A 19,045-nucleotide genomic window follows, 5' to 3' on the forward strand; every position below is an offset into this window, starting at 1 on the left:
CATTTTTAATGTGTATTCCTGTTATTGAGAATGTGAGCAAAGAGCTATTAAATTCTTTTAGCATTAGTATAGCAAGAGTCAAAACAAAACAAAACAAATCTTTTTACAAAACATGATTGAATCTCATGGGGGTAGGATTTCACATTCAATGAGCACTTACCAAGAAACTGCCAGGCTTTTATACACTTCATTTACTTAAGATAAGGCTGAGAGGTAGGCAGTCTATTTTTAAAGATAAACAAACAGGGACTGAGGGTGAAGAACCCACAGCCCTAAATCTTCAACTCTTCTCAATACTGCCAATTGCTTCCCTGGAGGGCTCCCAGAGAGACAACCAGGGACATCCTTGGTTTCTCAGCATCCCCTAGAAACCCAGGATCATTTCAAGGTATTATTCAATGAGAAGTCTTCCTCTTCACCTCAACTCCTAATCTGCAAGAAAACTATCATTAAGGCCTCCTACATCAATTCTCCATTCACCACCAACTCTGCAGCCCCCGCCTGTCCACACTGCCCAATGCCTTCCAAACAGTTTCCTAACAGGGATGTGAGCAAAGTTTAAATCAATTCAGCTGGCCACTGCAGGTATCTTGTTCTACCTTCAATAGTTTCCATTCTCTCAGAGATGGAGCATCCACTCTATAAGTCAGGTACGTATTATTCGAGTAGGAGAATTAAATAGGGTCACAGAGAGAAAAGGCTGAAGAATTTGACTTTTTTCTTTACTTGTATAGAGGAAAACCAGCACATAGATGCATCCACAGTATTTAATTTGTTTGGATAATAGTTACAGATAAACAGGTACACTCCATATACAATTACCAATACTTTTTTATACAGTTCATATTTCAGTACATCAACACTATTTTATTTACACTCTATTTATGTACATTAACATCTTTCTAAAGTCAGTGCATTGTCAACAAGTTTTATACAGTAATTTACAAGGTGAATGTAGTTAATAGTTAATTTAATAAATTTTCTGCTAGTCATGAATTAAAAAATTAATTACAACCTATAATATAACAAACACAGATCAAACAACATTAGTAGATTGTGCTACCTGCTTAAATAAAACATCTGTAAGTAAATTATTTAAAATCTTCCACTTTTTCATGGGACTTGTCCAGGTAGAAATGGACAGATTTTTATATAACTGAAATCATGAAACTTACAAAGCCTGCATTTTGTCTGACTTTATAATATTTTATCATTTAGGCCACTCCTTCCTACTTGTAATTACGGTCTTTTTCTGAATAGCGTTTAAACTTACATAGCCATTTAAGGCAACCTTTCCAAATGCTCTGAGAACTGAATAATAACCGGCCTCAGATATCAGAATACAAATGCTTAATTACATTGGTACCTACTATCTATGAGGAGGGAAGGTTAATGAAATCTGACAATTAATGAGAATCACTTCCAGGTTCCAGATTAATAAAAAAAGACTGAAATAAAAGTGAAATGTTCACCTCACATATATTTAAAAACAACACAGGGGGAAAAAATGCTGCCTGAAATAAATAACATTTATACTTTTGTTCCAGTTTTGAATTATCAGAGGAAAAAATGAAGTAAGCAAGAAAAGTAACTTTTGATGACCATTACTGTGAAATTATTTAAAAAAGAAAGAAAAAAAAGACAAACTCCAGAATTAAAAAATAACAGACATGCAAAAAAACCAAAAGTTTACTTCCTAAACCCACCAATTAAATTAAAAATACACACTATCAGTGTTTGGGATGTGTTTTGTTTTTAAATTTAATATGGGGGCAAAATACCCCATATTCAAGTTAATTTATAGCCCTTACAGCCATCAAATACGAACAAGTTTTAAAAAATTCATTTGCATGTATTCTCTCTTTTTCTAAAGTGCAAAACAAACAAAGAACAAACAACCACTAGTTGTAAAACACCATCCAGCTTAGATGCCGCTTTCCCTCTGAGAAGCTCTTTGTGCAACATGGGCATGTGACGATGGTGCAAATGTTGGCAACTATCCTACTGCACTCAGCAGTGGTGGGGGATACATTTTTGAGGACACTTGAAGTAACCTCAAGGTAAGATGCCTCTATCTGGAGGGCTCTTTTAGCTGGATTTCCCAGGATACATTTTTTTTTTTCCCTACAAGGTCTCCAACCAAGGCCCTGGGTAGAAGGCACACAGCTCTTAAGAGATTCTCCCTTTCAGACTGACCACTTATATACATGCCTCTGCCATGAATGGCTGGTTGTGTCTCAAACACAAACACGACAACAGAAACAAAAAGCAAGAAAGGCATAGAAATAGTGGGAAAATGGTTTAAAAAATAAATAGAAAAATGTGTGTCCATGCCGTAAGAATCCTTTGCACGCCTTCTGAACTTGCTTTCTCACATCTTGTCAATAAAATGGAATAAAACTTTAGGAAAAAGGAGGTAGCATATCATGTCGTCCCCAGACAACACTACAATTTTTTGTTTTACTTTGACTCCAAGGAAATTCTTAGCATTTTGTTATGATTATTGGTAAACTCTACACTCACTACATTTGTTTATATCTGGACAAGCACAATTTAGTTCTTATTTGGTCCCAGGTGGCTGGTGCCAAACCCTTTTGTTTACAGGCTAATGGTGGGCTCCGCCTGAAAGTTCTCTACCAGAGAGCTTGTGTGAGACACTTCCAAACCAAAGTATTACTACTGTTATGCTAACTGCTATTTTAATTAGGATTTTTATTTTGTGCTTCAGGGTCACAGGATAAAATAACTACATTTAGCTTGCCTTTCACAGAGAAACTTCTGCCAAATGTCAGCTACAGGGAGTCATCTCCCTCACCACCAGCCTGTCTAGCAGCCAGAGTGGTAGCTTTACTGTAACACACAATACTTTTTGTAATCGGACTCAAAGTCTTCATCCATGCTGCTTGTGTCTGCCATCTTTTTGCCATCGATCTTTGGCAGAAATTGTGCATAGTCTATCCCCTGCTGCTCATAGAAAAGAATGTAGGCAGAGTCGGTGTCAATTTCATCAGGGTGAAGTTCCTGAAGAGGCAAGAAAAGCCTTTAATAAAAAAGTCATTACTATGCTGGCCCTAAATCCTTGCTAGGGAAGGGAGGACCAACCCTCTTTAATTACTAAACCAGACTGATTCCAATCAGCTTAACATTTTGGCTGTCTGATACCTGCCCTAAACTAAGCCCCATTATTTTCAATGTTTGTTTTGGGGAAAATATTCTGACCACAGACAGTCAAAAGAATGACTAAAAGCAAACAAAAAACCATCAAATTCTAACAGCTCAAAAGATAAGAACTTTTTCTCATTAACAAATACCTTCTTTTTCTTCACCATCCATGTTTTCATTCTGTGCTCTGTACATCATTTAAAAAAATACTTTTTAATGTTTATTTTTGCGAGAGAGAGAGAGAGAGAGACCACGAGTGAGTGCAAGCTGGGGAGGGGCAGAGAGAGAGGGGGACAGAGGATCCAAAGCAGGCTCCACACTGATAGCAGAGAGCCCGATGTAGGGCTTGAACTCACAAACGATGAGATCATGACCTGAGCTAAAGTTGGATGCTTAACTCACTGAGCCACCCAGGTGCCCCTGCACATCGTTTTTGTTCCTTTAATACTGAAGACACCTATATACTAACAGAAATATTTCCTATTGAGTACAAAGTCTATTATTTCAGCAAATGTCCCTCAGATCTGTTGACATTTGTTTCTTTTATTCAAAGACGGGGGATATTTACCTTACAGCTGCTGTCATTATAACAGTACCACTTGCTGTTTGGGTTTTTGGCATAAGTGACGTAATGGCCCCCACCCAGAATTCCTGAATGGCACTGTAAGAGAGAAGAAAGTAGAGGTATGTTAGTAGTTAACAGTAGTCTGGTCAGGGCACAGTACTAGGACACAATGGGGAAAATACCAATCACTTAGGTGATTAAGAAAGATGTTTTGGAACCATTTACCTTTTTCTAAAAACAAAACAAAAAGAAAAATCAAAATTTAAAAGCTCCAAATCTTACCATTTTACACTTGTAATTATATTTTAGAAAGAAAAAGTTCTTAGGAGTACATAATTTTTCATGACTTGAACCCATGACTCCAATTATAATGATTACATTACTATGCCCTGCATACACTGGGAGTATCTTGAATTCTATCCAAAAGGCCAAGATATCTACTGCTAACTTTGTCTATCACCAAGCTCAATGCCCAGCAAATAAGCAGGTCCTGAAAAAAATGACTGACGAATGAATGAATTAATGAATGAATGAGATGAATGAACAAATCATTGAAAAGTGCAGATCAGGGGCGCCTGGGTGGCGCAGTCGGTTAAGCGTCCGACTTCAGCCAGGTCACGATCTCACGGTCCGTGAGTTCGAGCCCCGCGTCAGGCTCTGGGCTGATGGCTCAGAGCCTGGAGCCTGTTTCCGATTCTGTGTCTCCCTCTCTCTCTGTCCCTCCCCCGTTCATGCTCTGTCTCTCTCTGTCCCAAAAATAAATAAACGTTGAAAAAAAAAAAAAAAAAAAAAAATTAAAAAAAAAAAAAAAAAAAAAAAAAGAAAAGTGCAGATCATTCTGAAAACCCTACAACAAACCACTTACCGAAATTGCATATAGATTATAAATAGGCTTAACACGAACATCTTCTCTTTGGTCATCAGTGCTGTCTTCTTCACTGTGGTTTTCAAGCTGACCATTGCTGTAGCCATTGCCACATGCCTCATGCTCATAAAGAAATCCATTGGCCAGAGCTACTTCGTGGTCCTGGGGGGTGACCAGTTCAGTTTGGCTACCCCCCATCATGTGCCCCCGGCTCAAGGAATCAGCCAGCTCACAAACTTGCCCACCTCCATTCTCTTTGCTGGCATCCAAGTTCTCCTTACTACTTGACAGTTTATTTTTGCTGCCAATCTGGGGTAGCCGGAGCCTCCCTTTGCTCCTCCCTAAAGTCCTAGGGCTACTGTTAGGGCTGCTATTTTTGCTGGAGGGACAGCTAGTTCCACTCTTTCTTGACGAAGACGGAGAACCTATGAAAGGGAGAAAAGGAAAAGATTCTTAAATCCAAATGCCACAAGTTTAACCAGCCACCAAATGCTAACTTTGAAGTAAACTTCACAAGTGTACACATACAGGTAAATACAGGGGTGTTCTGACCAGCTACTTTTTATTCCTATCATGCAGTGACAAGTTATATTCTTGTCTTCCTCAGGCCAAGCTCCTAAAGGCAGCAATGTCCTAAAAACGTGAAGTACCATGTAGGGACTTAAAAACAGCAGAAAGATGAGGGGCGCCTGGGTGGCTCAAGCAACTGGTTGAGCATCCAACTTCGGCTCAGATCATGATCTCACTGTTCGTGGGTTCAAACCCTGCACTGAGCTCTCTGTTGTCAGCACAGAGCCTACTTCAAATCCACTGTACCCCCCCTCTCTTTCCCTCCCTCATTCTCTCTCTTACTCTCAAAAATAAACGAAAACATTAAAAACAAACAAACACAACAGGGTGCCTGGGTGGCTCAGCTGGTTAAGCGTCTGACTTCGGCTCAGGTCATGATCTCATAGTTTGTGAGTTTGAGTCTTGCGTCAGGGTCTGTGCTGACTGCTCAGAGTCTAGAACCTGCTTTGGATTCTGTGTCTCCCTCTCTCTCTGCCCTTCCCCTTTCTCTCTTTCTCTCAAAAATAAACGTTGACAAAAAATTTCGTTTAATAAATTTAAAAAAACAACAGAAAGATGAAAAATAAAAAAAATAAAATAAAAACAACAGAAAGTTGTACACCTGAGACAAATATAACACTGTGTAATAATTATACTGGATTTAAAATAAATAGAATAAAATAAAATAAAATAAAATAAAATAAAAAATAAAATAAAAAATTTAGGTCAGATTCAGTTCAAAACAAACAATTGGAGTAAGGCATAATACAAATACATACTCTCCTTTGTTAAATTAGATTACAGAATATGATTAAGTACTTACTATTGGTAGGCACAGTATTGGGAATTCTCTACTATTTCTACCTCTGTAGATCCTGTAAGGTAGTGGGTCTCAAAGTTTTTGGTCACAGCCTCACTCACTTCCATATATACTCTATATACTCAAAAATTGCTGAAGACCTTAGAACTTTTGTTTATATAAGTTATATATCAATATTAATCATATTAGAAATTAAAACTGAGAAATTTAAAAATACAATACATAAGCACATATTTCACTGACAGTATCATCACATATCATGTTGGCTCTGACTCCACTACATATCTGTTAGAGAATGAAAGTGAAAAGGTGAATACTGTCTTAGTATTTTTATGAAAGAACTTCTAATCCTTCAGGTCCCCTGAAAGGGTCTCTCAGAGACCCTCTAGAGGTTGCCAGACTATACTTTGAGAACCTCCGACGTAAGGGAACAAGGATGACAACTATTATTCATGATCACCATATATGTCAGGCATTACGTAAAGTGCTTCACTCTTGATGCAGCAAATCCTCAGACACTATGAACTTTTACAAATGAGCTGTATCTCTTGCTAAAAGTCACACAGGTGACTCAAATCTAGACAGGTCTGGTTCAAGATAGGTTCCTTCTACCTCACACCAAACTGGTGCTCCAGAGTGGAAGACAGGGAAACATGCAACCTACAGGGGTCCCAGGAAAGCCCCTCTCAGGGTGACATCTGGGCTCCATGAGGCCCTTCAGGCTTCCTCACCTTTAGGGCTACTGATGATGTTTGCACTGAGTGAAGACGGGCTCTTGCTCAGGAACACATCTTCTTCCCCAGTTGAATTCTGAGCATCCACTTTCTTCACCTCTCCTGGCAGAACCCTGGGTTCAGAGAGGTCATCCCCCTGGGGTGTGAGTGGCTTACACTGACAAAGAGCCGGGTCTCTTGGTACCAAAAAAGCACTAGGGTCAAAACTTTCACGAGGAAATTTAACAATTTTCTGTGATTTTATCCATCGGCCATTTACAAATTGAAATCGTTTAAGGTGAATAATCTGGAGAAGGAAAGGTAGAAAACAATTACATTAAAGGGCTCTGAAGATACAAAATTACATTTAAAAAACCTCAAGTCTAATACATGTTCAAGAATATATACATTTTTTTCAAAAAGAATGCATCTTATTATTTAATGGAGTTATCAGTGGGGCCACTGGCCTTTAGATATATAGCTAACCTGATAATCTCCCTAATTTCATAGTCTATGCATATCCAAAATTCTCTCCCAAATTTCTGCAACATCCTGGGTGTCTGTATTTTGCATGTTTTCCTCTGTTTCCTGGGCCTGTCACCCAGACTGACCTTTACCTTTCTCTAACATCACAGAAAATCCATCCACAAATATACTCATGAAGACAGAAGACTATACTGAATATTTTGAAGAAAAATGGAGGAATTTTCACAGATGAAACTTACCCAATCTCCGATAGGAGGCTTCTCATTTCTTACCATATCCTTTGGTTCCTACCAGGGAGTTTCAATGTCCTAAAGAGCATAATAAGAATCTCCCTTCTCCTTTTTGCCTTCTCTTTTCTTTTCCAAGAGCAACAAATTCCTCTAATCTTTATAAAGTGTTATAATACAATCTAGTGTGGGCACAGATCTTTGGGTGGCTATCTCTATCCTAAATACTAACAATTTACTATTTATATAAAGAGAAACTCTTCCTAAGGGACATACTGGTATATGGATCTACAGCAGTCCACCAAGCTCTCAACATAATATTTATTTTTCATTATTCTTTAAAGATATCAAAAACATAGTTTTTATATAAATGCCTTTACTGCTTATGTTCTATGTGATTATTATACAAGTATATATAATTATCAAAACTCACCAAACTGACATTTAATCTATGCATTTGATTTCATGCTAATTATACCTCAATTAAAAATAAACTTGCCCCCTTCCCACCTACCTATCCCAAGCCTGCCCTCCCTTTTCGTCTCTTCCCAGAGTTCTCATCCCTGGAGCTAGCTAATCAATGTTATTAATTTCCTAGGCATCCATTCCTGGGAAGTCTTTTTGGTCTAAGTAAAGCAAAACCTACATTTACAGTCTCACATAGTAATAAAAAAAAAACATGAATAAAAAAGTACACACAAGGTCTAGTTAAAATATATCAATGCCTGGGGCACCTGAGTGGCTCAGTCGGTTAAGCGACTGACTTCGGCTCAGGTCATGATCTTGTAGTCCATGAGTTCGACCCCCACATCAGGCTCTGTGCTGACAGCTCAGAACCTGGAGCCTGCTTCGGATTCTGTGTCTCCCTCTCTGCCCTCCCCACTTGCACTCGCTTGCACGCTCTCAAAACTAAACATTAAAAAATATTCTTTTAAACATATCAATGCCTTACATTTACATTTGCTATGATACTTCTACCTGTACAGAAAAAATTTTCTTAAATGAACAGGAAGATCTGTCACTTCAAACTCTCCTGATGAGCAACAGAAGCATCTTCTATTCCATGAAGGAAAAAGGCAGAAGTAGTAAATCACGTGTAAAAGAACACATAAGCCCAAGTGCACCTGTGTGCTTGTGCTTGTGCTGTGGCACAGTGGGACTGGAGACTGAGGCTCAGCTGTACTTCTACATAAGAGCCTAAAGGGCGAGCATAAAGATTCTCTCTCTAGAGCCACAAGTGCTTTCACCTTCTCCTGAAGTTCAAATTCACCAAGATGCAGAACTTGTGGCACTTCTCACATACTGCACTGAACTACAATTAATGGTCTCTCTCTCCAATTAATGACTTCTCTCTCCTTCTAGCCTGTATGCTCCTTCAGAGCAGAACTGGTAATAACACGTGTAGAACAATTAATCCCTGTGTGCAACACAAAATCCTTGCACAGCACAAGTGTTTTAAGCACTGCCACAGGGAAGGTTTTATTCTCAAAAGTAACAAAATTCCTATTAGTTCATGGCTTCTTTCTTTTATGCTAGGCTCCTGCTCTCTCTTAGGCAGGGCTGAAACATACCAGGATAGGGGGAAGCCTCCAGAGATCCAGCTTCTTGGTTGCCAAGCAGTGGGTCTTACACTTGGAACAATAGTACATCTCATTTTCCCCTAGTTCTTCCTCACTGGTGAAAGCACGGAGGCAGCTGTCCAGGTTGATGGGCTCAGCTTGTGCTCGCCGACTCTGTTCTACACTCTCATGCTCATCTACAACCTGGAAGTGGAAGGAATAAGAGGAATTGGAAAAGGGATGTAAGGGAGGAAAGGAGTTTAAAATGATCCCATGGCTATGTATCATGTTAGGTGACTCACTCTCGTTTTACTCTACATGAGGAAAAAGAAAACATAACCCAAACTAGAGTCTTTGAGCAAATACCATACTTCCACATTTACTTCCAGAATTACATCAGTAACATCCTGGATCAAATTTCTATTTATATGACCATAATAGCTTTTCTTGAAAATTTTCTGAATTCTTCAAAATGACAAAAACAAGGAACTGCCTATTTTACAACTTTTTAATTATAATGGTATGTTTTATTTATATATATAAAAATATATATTTGTATTTGACATATATATATACACACATATATATGTATATTTATATAAATCCAAAACAGTATCATTTCAACATGTGATCAATAAAAGAATTATTGATGACATATTTTAGATTCCTTTTTACTAAGTCTTTGGAACTATAATACTTCTTAATTTGAATCAGGCACATGTAAGTGTTCAATAGCCACATGTGACTAGTGGCTATTGCACCTCTTTTTTACAATTCTGACATCCTAAAACAGCTTATATGTGAGCTCACCCTCAAGTCAGGGGTGATGAGATTAGGCCATTTATTTTCAACCACAAAGACAGAACATTATCAATATGCTGCAGGCTTTGTAGAGGCTAGGAGAAATAATATCATCACTGGAACACAGATGCCAGTTATAGATTAAATAAGAAAGGGTACCAGAAAAGCTCACCAGGAGAAGGCAACATACCAGAGCATGAAACCTCATGGGATAAAACTCATTTGCATAGTAAAGTCATGTAACAGAGTTACCAGAATACCATGTGTATCATCTGTTTCCTGCCTCATGGGGCCTTTTCATCTGAGGTGGCAACAAAGAGATGGCAATAAAAGCAAGAGCAGGCTCAAAAAAAGCCTATGTTGAGAAGGCCCCTAATACCTGCCCAAATCTCTCTAGTTCTATTGACCAGCATGCTAGACTTTGGAGTAAAAAGGACATAAGTCTAATTAAGGAGAGAGAGCAGAGGAGGTAGTGTGCACGTGTGTTGGAAGTAGTGTGGGGTCAGGAAGGAGAGGAGGACGTACCTAGAATGCAACAGAAAAGGAAAAATTCTCCCTCTCCTGTTCTGGGTTGCCACTTAACAGCAATGAAGAACCATAGTGGGTGAGGCCTAGCACCAGGACTTTGAATGCTACCATAAGACTTCACACACAGATCTTTTCACCCCAGCACGGGGCCTCGACACTCACTAAGTCCAACAATAAGTGCCTCTCTTTCTGGGCAAAGGGCACACACAGGTCCATCACCAAACTTCTTACTCTGTTCCCTTTTTGAACTCATGATAGAACATTGAGCTGCCTGGCTTACAAACTGGCATGGCTCAGCACATTCAGTTTACAACAGGTTTTCATGTGTGGCTTTTTCCTGACATGAGAGGATAGCTAAGTCACAGGCTGTCAAATGCTAGGGCTGATCATGCAATTAACAGTTTTAGCATTGCATCACTGTCCATTTCTAAAGACCTCATATAAAAAGAGGAACTTAGAGGAAAGTTCTCTATTTCAGAATGATAAATGTACTGCTGTCTTTCCTGATACTAACTTTCATCATCTTTAGAGCTGGTCATCTGAGGGAAAAACTGACATGCTTCAATGTCAGTGAAATATGTTGCATCATGGTTGCTGGAATCAGAGTAGAAAAAGAGTAATATTCTTTTCTCATAGCCAGTTAAACATTATCCCTATTATTTCTATCAGGGATGCTTTATGGCCTACCACAAATTACAGTAAGCTGGTAAAGATACTGTTGATCTTTATTGACTATATTTCTTATGGAACACACAGGCTAGATGGAGAAAGGGAGGAAGGTTGACAAAAAAAAATGCAACTGACAATAATTTTTATTTACCAATAAAATTTCCCTAAATGACAAAGATTCCCTTTTTACCTCTTGGGATCCATTCCCAGATCCTCCACCACTATTCAAATAGTTTAAATCACTCATTGGCACCCTCCTCCTTCTTCTGCTTGAAAGCTTCTCCTTAACACAAAACATAAGGAATTGGGGTGCCTGGGTGGCTCAGTTGGTTATGTGTCTGACTTCGGCTCAGGTCATGATCTCACAGCTTGTGAGTTCGAGCCCTGCGTCAGGCTCTGTGCCGACAGCTCAGAGCCTGGAGCCTGCTTCGGATTCTGGGTCTCCCTCTCTCTCTCTACCCTTCCTCTGCTCATGCTCTGTGTCTGTCTCAAAAATAAATAAAAACATTAAAAATTTTTTAAAAAATTAAAAATTAAAAAAACCAAAACATAAGGAATAAAGTCATAGCTTTCTCACATGATAAAGAATATTAGAAAAAGAGGGAGATATAAGAAGCTATCTAGTTCAATTATCTATTGAGGAATGTGAAGTCTAAACAGGTGAAAAATAAAAAGACTAAGAGCAATGGTCTTTTTTTTGTTTACCAAATAAAGCATTTACATAGAAATTTTGGAAAGCATGGAAAAATATAAAAAGGCAGGGAAACTTTTATTCTTAATACAAAGACAAATATTGTCAAAATATTGGCAGCTTTTCTTCTGTCCTTTTCCTAAATAGTATATATTTTTTAATATTGAAAAGATTTTTTAGTATATGTAGTTTTATACTTTGCTTAAAAAAACAAAAACCAAAAAACCATGAGGGGTGCCTGGGTGGCTCAGTCAGTTAAGCATCTGACTTCAGCTCAGGTCAGCGGTTTGTGGGTTCGAGACCCGTGTTGGGTTCTGTGCCGACAGCTTGGAGCCTGCAGCCTGCTTCTGATTCTGTGTCTCCCTCTCTCTGCCCCTCCCCTGCTCACGCTCTGTCTCTGTCTCTCAAAAATAAATAAATGTAAAAAAAAAAAACCCAAAAAACAAAAAACCATGATACTTCTTTGACTAGGTTTATTCCTAGGTATTTTATGGTTTTTGGTGCAATTGTAAATGGGATTGATTCCTTGATTTCTCTTTCTGTTGCTTCATTATTGGTGTATAGGAACATAGGAATGCAACCGATTTCTGTGCATTGATTTTACATCCTGAGACTTTGCTGAATTCATGGATCAGTTCTGGCTGTTTTTGGTGAAATCTTTGGGGTTTTCCAAATAGAGTATCATGTCATCTGCAAAGAGTGAAAGTTTGACACTCTCATGGCCGATCTGGATGTCTTTTATTCCTTTGTGTTGTCTGATTGCTGAGGCTAAGACTTCCAGTACTATGTTGAATAACAGTGGCAAGAGTGGACATCCCTGTCATGTTCCTGACCTTTGGGGGAAAGCTCTCAGTCTTTCTCCATTGAGGATGATATTAGCAGTGAATCTTTCATATATGGCTTTTATGATCTTGAGGTATGATACTTCTATCCCTACTTTCTTGTGGGTTTTTATCAAGAATGAATGCTATATTTTGTCAAAAATCGATACACTGAAAACTACAGAAAGCTTATGAAAGAAATTAAAGAAGACATACACACAAAAAAAAGGAAAAATATTCCATGCTCCTGGATTGGAAGAACAAATATTATTAAAATGTCGATACTACCCAAAGCAACCTACATATTTAATGCAATCCCTATCAAAAAAACACCAGCATTCTTCACAGAGCTAGAACAAACAATCCTAAAATTTTTATGGAGCCAGAAAAGATCACAAATAGAGCAATCTTGAAAAAGAAAACCAGTGCTCGCTTTGGCAGCACACATACTAAAACTGGAACGATACAGAGAAGATTAGCATGGCCCCTACGCAAGGATGACACACAAATTTGCGAAGCGTTCCATATTTTTAAGACATCCAGATGGCCAACAGGCACATGAAAAGATGCTCAACATCTCTCCTCATCAGGGAAATACAAATCAAAACCACACTCAGATATCACCTCAAGCCAGTCAGAGTGGCCAAAATGAACAAATCAGGAGACTATAGATGCTGGCGAGGATGTGGAGAAATAGGAACCCTCTTGCACTGTTGGTGGGAATGCAAATTGGTGCAGCCACTCTGGAAAACAGTGTGGAGGTTCCTCAGAAAATTAAAAATAGACCTACCCTATGACCCAGCAGTAGCACTGCTAGGAATTTACCCAAGGGATACAGGAGTACTGATGCATAGGGGCACTTGTACCCCAGTGTTTATAGCAGCACTCTCAACAATAGCCAAATTGTGGGAAAAGCCTAAATGTCCATCAACTGATGAATGGATAAAGAAATTGTGGTTTATATACACAATGGAGTACTATATGGCAATGAGAAAGAATGAAATATGGTCCTTTGTAGCAACATGGATGGAACTGGAGAGTGTGATGCTAAGTGAAATAAGCCATACAGAGAAAGACAGATACCCTATGTGTTCACTCTTATGTGGATCCTGAGAAACAACAGAAACCCATGGGGGAGGGGAAGGAAAAAAAAAGAAAAAAAAGAGGTTAGAGTGGGAGAGAGAGCTAAAGCATAAGAGACTCTTAAAAACTGAGAACAAACTGAGGGTTGATGGGGGGTGGGAGGGAGGGGAGGGTAGGTGATGGGTACTGAAGAGGGCATCTTTTGAGATGAGCACTGGGTGTTGTATGGAAACCAATTTGACAATAAATTTCATATAATAAAAAAAATAAGAAAATAAAAAAATAAAAAAATAAAAAATTTGAGATAATCAGGAAAAAAAGAAAAAGAAAAAGAAAACCAAAGCTGGAGGCATCACAATACCAGACTTCAAGTTGTATTACAAAGCTGTAATCATCTAGACAGTATAGTACTGGCACAAAAACAGACACTCAGATCAATGGAACAGAATGGAGAACCCAGAAATAGACCCACAAATGTATGGGCAACTAATCTTTGACAAAGCAGGAAAGAATATCCAATGGAATAAAGACAGTCTCTTCAGTAAGTGGTGCTGGAAAACTGCACAGCGACATACAGAAAAATGAACCTGGACCACTTTCTTACACCATACACAAAAATAAACTCAAAATGGACGAAAGACATAAACATAAGACAGGAAGCCATCAAAATCCTAGAGGAGAAAGCAGGCAAAAACCTCGTAGACCTCAGCCGCAGCAACTTCTTACTCAACAGGTCTCCAGAGGCAAGGGAAACAAAAGCAAAAATGAACTATTGGGACTCGTCAAAACAAAAAAAAAAAACAAAAAACTTCTGCACGGCGAAGGAAACATTCAGCAAAACTAAAAGGCAACTGACAGAATGGGAGAGGATATTTGCAAATGACATATCAGATAAAGGATTAGTATCCAAAGCCTATAAAGAACTTATCAAACTCAACACCCAAAAAACAAATAATCCAGTGAAGAAATGGGCAAAAGACATGAATAGACCCTTTTTCAAAGAAGACATCCACATGGCTCACAGACACATGCAAAAATGCTCAACATCAAAAAAAAAAACAAAAAAAAACCCCCAAAAAACAAAAAAACCCCACAAAAAATTTTTAAAAAAAATTAAAAAACAAGAAGGGGCAACCTGGGTGGCTCAGTCGGTTGAGCGTCCGACTTCGGCTCAGGCCATGATCTCACAGTCTGTGAGTTCGAGCCCCATGTCAGGCTCTGTGCTCACAGCTCAGAGCCTGAAGTCTGCTTCGGACTCTGTGTCTCCCTCTCTCTCTGCCCCCCCCCCCCCCCCCCCCCCCGCTCTGTCTGTCTCTCTCTGTCAAAAATAAATAAACATTAAAAAAATAAAAATAAAAAATTCTCAACATCACTCATCATCAGGGAAATACAAGTCAAAATCACAATGAGATATCACCTCACACTTGTCACAGTGGCTAACATTAACAACTCAGGCAACAACAAATGTTGGAGAGGATGCAGAGAAAGAGGATCTCTTTTGCACTGCTGGTGGGAATGCAACCTGGTGCAGCCATTCCGGAAAACAGTTTGTGGAGGTTCCTCAAAAAATTAAAAATAGAACTACCTACAACCCAGCAATTGCAATAGTAGGTATTTATCCAAGGGATACAGGTATGCTGTTTCAAAGGGGCATATGCACCCCAATGTTTATAACAAACAGCACTACTGACCATAGTCAAAGTATGGAAAGAGACCAAATGTCCATTGATGGATGAATGGTATATATTCTTCCATCTTCAGATGGAAGATGTGGTATATATTTATACACATTTGCAACTATGTGGATGGAACTAGAGGGTATTATGCCAAGCGAAATTAGAGAAAGACAAATATCATGACTTCACTCATAAGGAATTTAAGATGCAAAACAGATGAAGATAAGGGAAGGGAAGCAAAAATAATATAAAAACAGGGAGGGGGACAAAACAGAAGAGACTCATAAATCCAGAGAACAAACAGAGGGTTGCTGGCAGGGTTGGGGGTGGGGGGGGAGGGATGGGCTAAATGGGTAAGGGGCATTAAGGATTCTACTCCTGAAATCATTGTTGTGCTATATATGCTAACTAACTTGGATGTAAATTAAAAAATAAATAAAAAACCAAACAAAGCCATCACATCGTTAAGTATCATGGTAATCATGGTAAAAACTCCTGGTAATCATCATTTTCAATGACTGCATAATATTTTATCAAATTTATATACTATGCTTTATTTAACCAATCTTCTAATGTGGGACAAATACAAGTTGTGTCTAATTTTTTTAGTGTTCTAAAAAATGCTATGATGATTATTTGTCAGCATTAAAGTATTTCCCTAGAATAAATTCCTGGAAGGGAAATTACTGGAATAAACAACATAAAATATATGGGTAATAATGTCAATTTTGAACCAAGGTAATCACTTTGTCTACGTGACTCACTAAGCACATGCAGAAACCACAGGTAGGAAGAGAAATTTAGTAGGAAGAAATTAGTCATGTGGCCACAGTCCCCACCAAAGCAGGGTATCTCAATAGCAAGTTGGTTTCCATGGTATCCTAAGAGCATCACTGAAAGTGGAAATGGGGTGAGATTTAACAGGTCACGTAGGCCCTTCTTTCTATAAGCAGGATGTCCTCCAGAGCTTTTCAGATCATACACTGGAAATTTCCATCAAGAGCCACATAAATGCAAAAGCAACTACAATTCTTCATGTAACTAAAAAAAAAAAAAAAAAAAAACCCGTTGATTCTGTTGCTTTTATTTCTCCATCAGATTCATCATATCTCTATCCACCAACTATCTAGCCAATCTATCCTTCAACAATATTTGGCAAATATTTTTATTGTTAGTATGGAGTTATTAGTCTTTTTGAAGTAACATTTTCAAAATGTAAAAACTGTTTTCCCAGTAGAGGAATGCTAAGTGTGAAGGAATAGCCATTGAGATACATTCTTAGGTGCCCAGTCTTAAAACATTCAATCTTTCCTTTAATTTTTCTGATCACTATGCCCAGTAAGCAGCTGTAGCCCTGGGATGCCTTCGAGCTAAGTTACAGTGTTACTAAATGCTGCAGATGTAATAATAATTAATACATAGGCAAAGAGGTATTTATTGCTTGGAGGCCAAACAATATAATGTCTTAGTCATACCCAGAATTTCGAGATTTACTTATTAGTGGTGTTTTTTGAAATGTAATGTCCCAATACAAGTAACTCTGTAAGTGGGAAAACTGAAACATCCATGTAATCATGTCAATATATTAAGTGGCTTAGAGAATACCAATGAATGTTTTTCTGATTGTATTTAGATCACCTAAAACAGAAATGTCACAATACAGTTAAACTGGGAAAATTTTTACTTATGAAAACTACCATCTTATGGTGGCCTTGAGTACTTACCCTTTCCTGTGATGTTTGATAGCGGAGGTGAAGAGCTGTGGGGTCCCAATCTACAGCAATATAGGCATTTCCAATGAAAGCTCTGTCTTCTCCACAATCAATTTTACAGCCTCTGCAAAATCTAAAGAGATGAAAATGATCTACTAAGGAATGAATAATTATGAAAGAATCAACATTTTCTTTATCAGAAATATTTTCTCTTTCTACTTCTCCACTTTCTTGGGTTCAGAATCTGTCATGGGCCTCTAACTTAAGACTGATAAATGTATGAATATGTATTAGTAATTATTTTTATTTCAGGGAAGCATGCTCATTACTTCTCAAGTCTTTGGTTTTTCAAAGCACTTGATAACCATTTGTTAATCCACATGAATGTGTGGACTTTATGGAAGATAAATGACGCGGGGATTGGATATTTGAGATAATATACCTCTAAGAAAATTCTAAATTTAGTCATTTAATACTCTGAGGAAGGACAATTCATCTGATATAACAATGCCTATTTCCTTGTTTGTAAAGTGGCACATTAAATAAATGTTTGTAAAAATTTATGGGAAGGGAAGGACCATGACAAAGCCATGATTTCAATGCCTATTTAGATTCCATTTGCTAAGTCTATTATAGTTCTCTGAAGGTTGTTGACTTTAGCACTCAGATATTTCGCAAGCTGCAACAATACTGACCAATCAGTCTCCATAATTCTTCTAAAAGTCAAAAACAGACTTCCACGAAGTCTAGTAAGTAGACTATGTTCTACTGGGCTCAGAATGCTAAACTGATTTATATATAAGGAGCAGAAGGTATAAAATAATAAATGTTAATCATAAACTATGAATTTAATGAGGATCACAGAGTTTACAAAACCAGCTAAGGCTCAAGAGCAAAACTTAGCTATGGACCACATAAGAAAAAGATGAATCAACAATTGCGATGTTTATTTCAAGCTTCTTATTATTTAGTATTACTTCTAAAAACTGGAAACCTTATGCAAAAGGTATAATATCTGAAGCTGCAATGCTACTAAAATTTTTCTTTTGCATAAGATTACTTTACCTATACCATGGGCACCAAGCACAGGAGTTCCCATCTTTCTGCACAACTCGTAGAGTGAAGGGATACTGATAGCCCATACTGTCATCACTGAAACAGAACATAAACCAAAGAGTATAAAAAACATTTTTTAAAAATTTGTTTTATTTTTTATTTTTTTAAATTTACATCCAAATTAGTTAGCATATAGTGCAACAATTTCAGAAGTAGATTCCTTAGTGCCCCTTTACCCATTTAGCGCACCCCCCCCCCCACAATCCTCAGTTTGTTCTCCATATTTATGAGTCTCTTCTGTTTTGTCCCCCTCCCTGTTTTTATATTATTTTTGTTTCCCTTCCTTTATGTTCATCTGTTTTGTCTCTTAAAGTCCTCATATGAGTGAAGTCATATGATTTTTGTCTTTCTCTAATTGACCAGTTCCATTCATGTAGTTGCAAATGGCAAGATTTCATTCTTTTTGATTGCCGAGTAACACTCAGTTGTGTATACATATAAACCACATCTTTATCCATTCATCCATCAATAGACATTTGGGCTCTTTCCATACTTTGGCTATTATTGATAGTGCTGCTATAAACATGGTGGGGGGCATGTGTCCCTTCGAAACAGCACGCCTGTATCCCTTGGATAAATGCCTAGCAGCGCAATTGCTGGGTTGTAGGGTAGTTCTATTTTTAGTTTTTTGAGGAACCTCCATACTGTTTTCCAGAGTGGCTGCACCAACTTCCATTCCCATAAAAAACATTTCTATTTGAGGTCTCAACTCCTTTTCATTTTTTCTTGAAGTAACCCTAGGAAGGGGCATCTGTCAGAGCAGTATGCTCATGGTTGACAGTTCAATGCTAGTTATTTTAACCCATTAGCAGCAGCCCTGTACCAACCCCACTTAGGGCTCCCATGTTGTATCCCTGTTACAGAAGGTAGACAGACTAGACTGCCAGATGTCTCTAAGAGAGGCCATGTGGTCCACACAAAATTTTAAGATAAGCTAATAACCTTATAAGCTAATAAGCTAATCATGAAATCAACTACCAATTATCCTTCAGCCCTAATTCT

The 19,045-nt window shown here is 38.1% G+C and overlaps 1 protein-coding gene and 1 non-coding gene across 3 annotated transcripts in view; one reads left to right on the plus strand and one right to left on the minus strand.

Annotated features, from left to right (window-relative positions):
- Positions 1–749: 749 nt before the first annotated feature.
- The window catches only part of USP32 (ubiquitin specific peptidase 32), a 233,469-nt gene continuing 215,173 nt past the window's right edge, over positions 750–19,045 (minus strand). For both annotated transcript variants that reach the window (XM_060646580.2, XM_060646581.3), the window contains exons 28-34: positions 17,993–18,079; positions 16,940–17,060; positions 8,959–9,150; positions 6,693–6,981; positions 4,593–5,017; positions 3,731–3,823; positions 750–3,021 (exon numbers count right to left, since the gene is read on the minus strand). In XM_060646580.2, coding sequence (XP_060502563.1) covers positions 2,848–3,021; positions 3,731–3,823; positions 4,593–5,017; positions 6,693–6,981; positions 8,959–9,150; positions 16,940–17,060; positions 17,993–18,079 — 1,381 coding nt within the window. In that variant the 3' untranslated portion in view covers positions 750–2,847. The remainder of the gene's footprint in view (positions 3,022–3,730; positions 3,824–4,592; positions 5,018–6,692; positions 6,982–8,958; positions 9,151–16,939; positions 17,061–17,992; positions 18,080–19,045) is intronic.
- Positions 12,882–12,988, plus strand: LOC132688708 (U6 spliceosomal RNA). The gene has a single exon (XR_009614677.1). It is a non-coding gene; the product is annotated as a U6 spliceosomal RNA (small nuclear RNA).

This window comes from Panthera onca, chromosome E1 (assembly GCF_046562875.1).
Source record: "Panthera onca isolate mPanOnc1 chromosome E1, mPanOnc1 haplotype 2, whole genome shotgun sequence".
NCBI lineage: Eukaryota > Metazoa > Chordata > Mammalia > Carnivora > Felidae > Panthera > Panthera onca.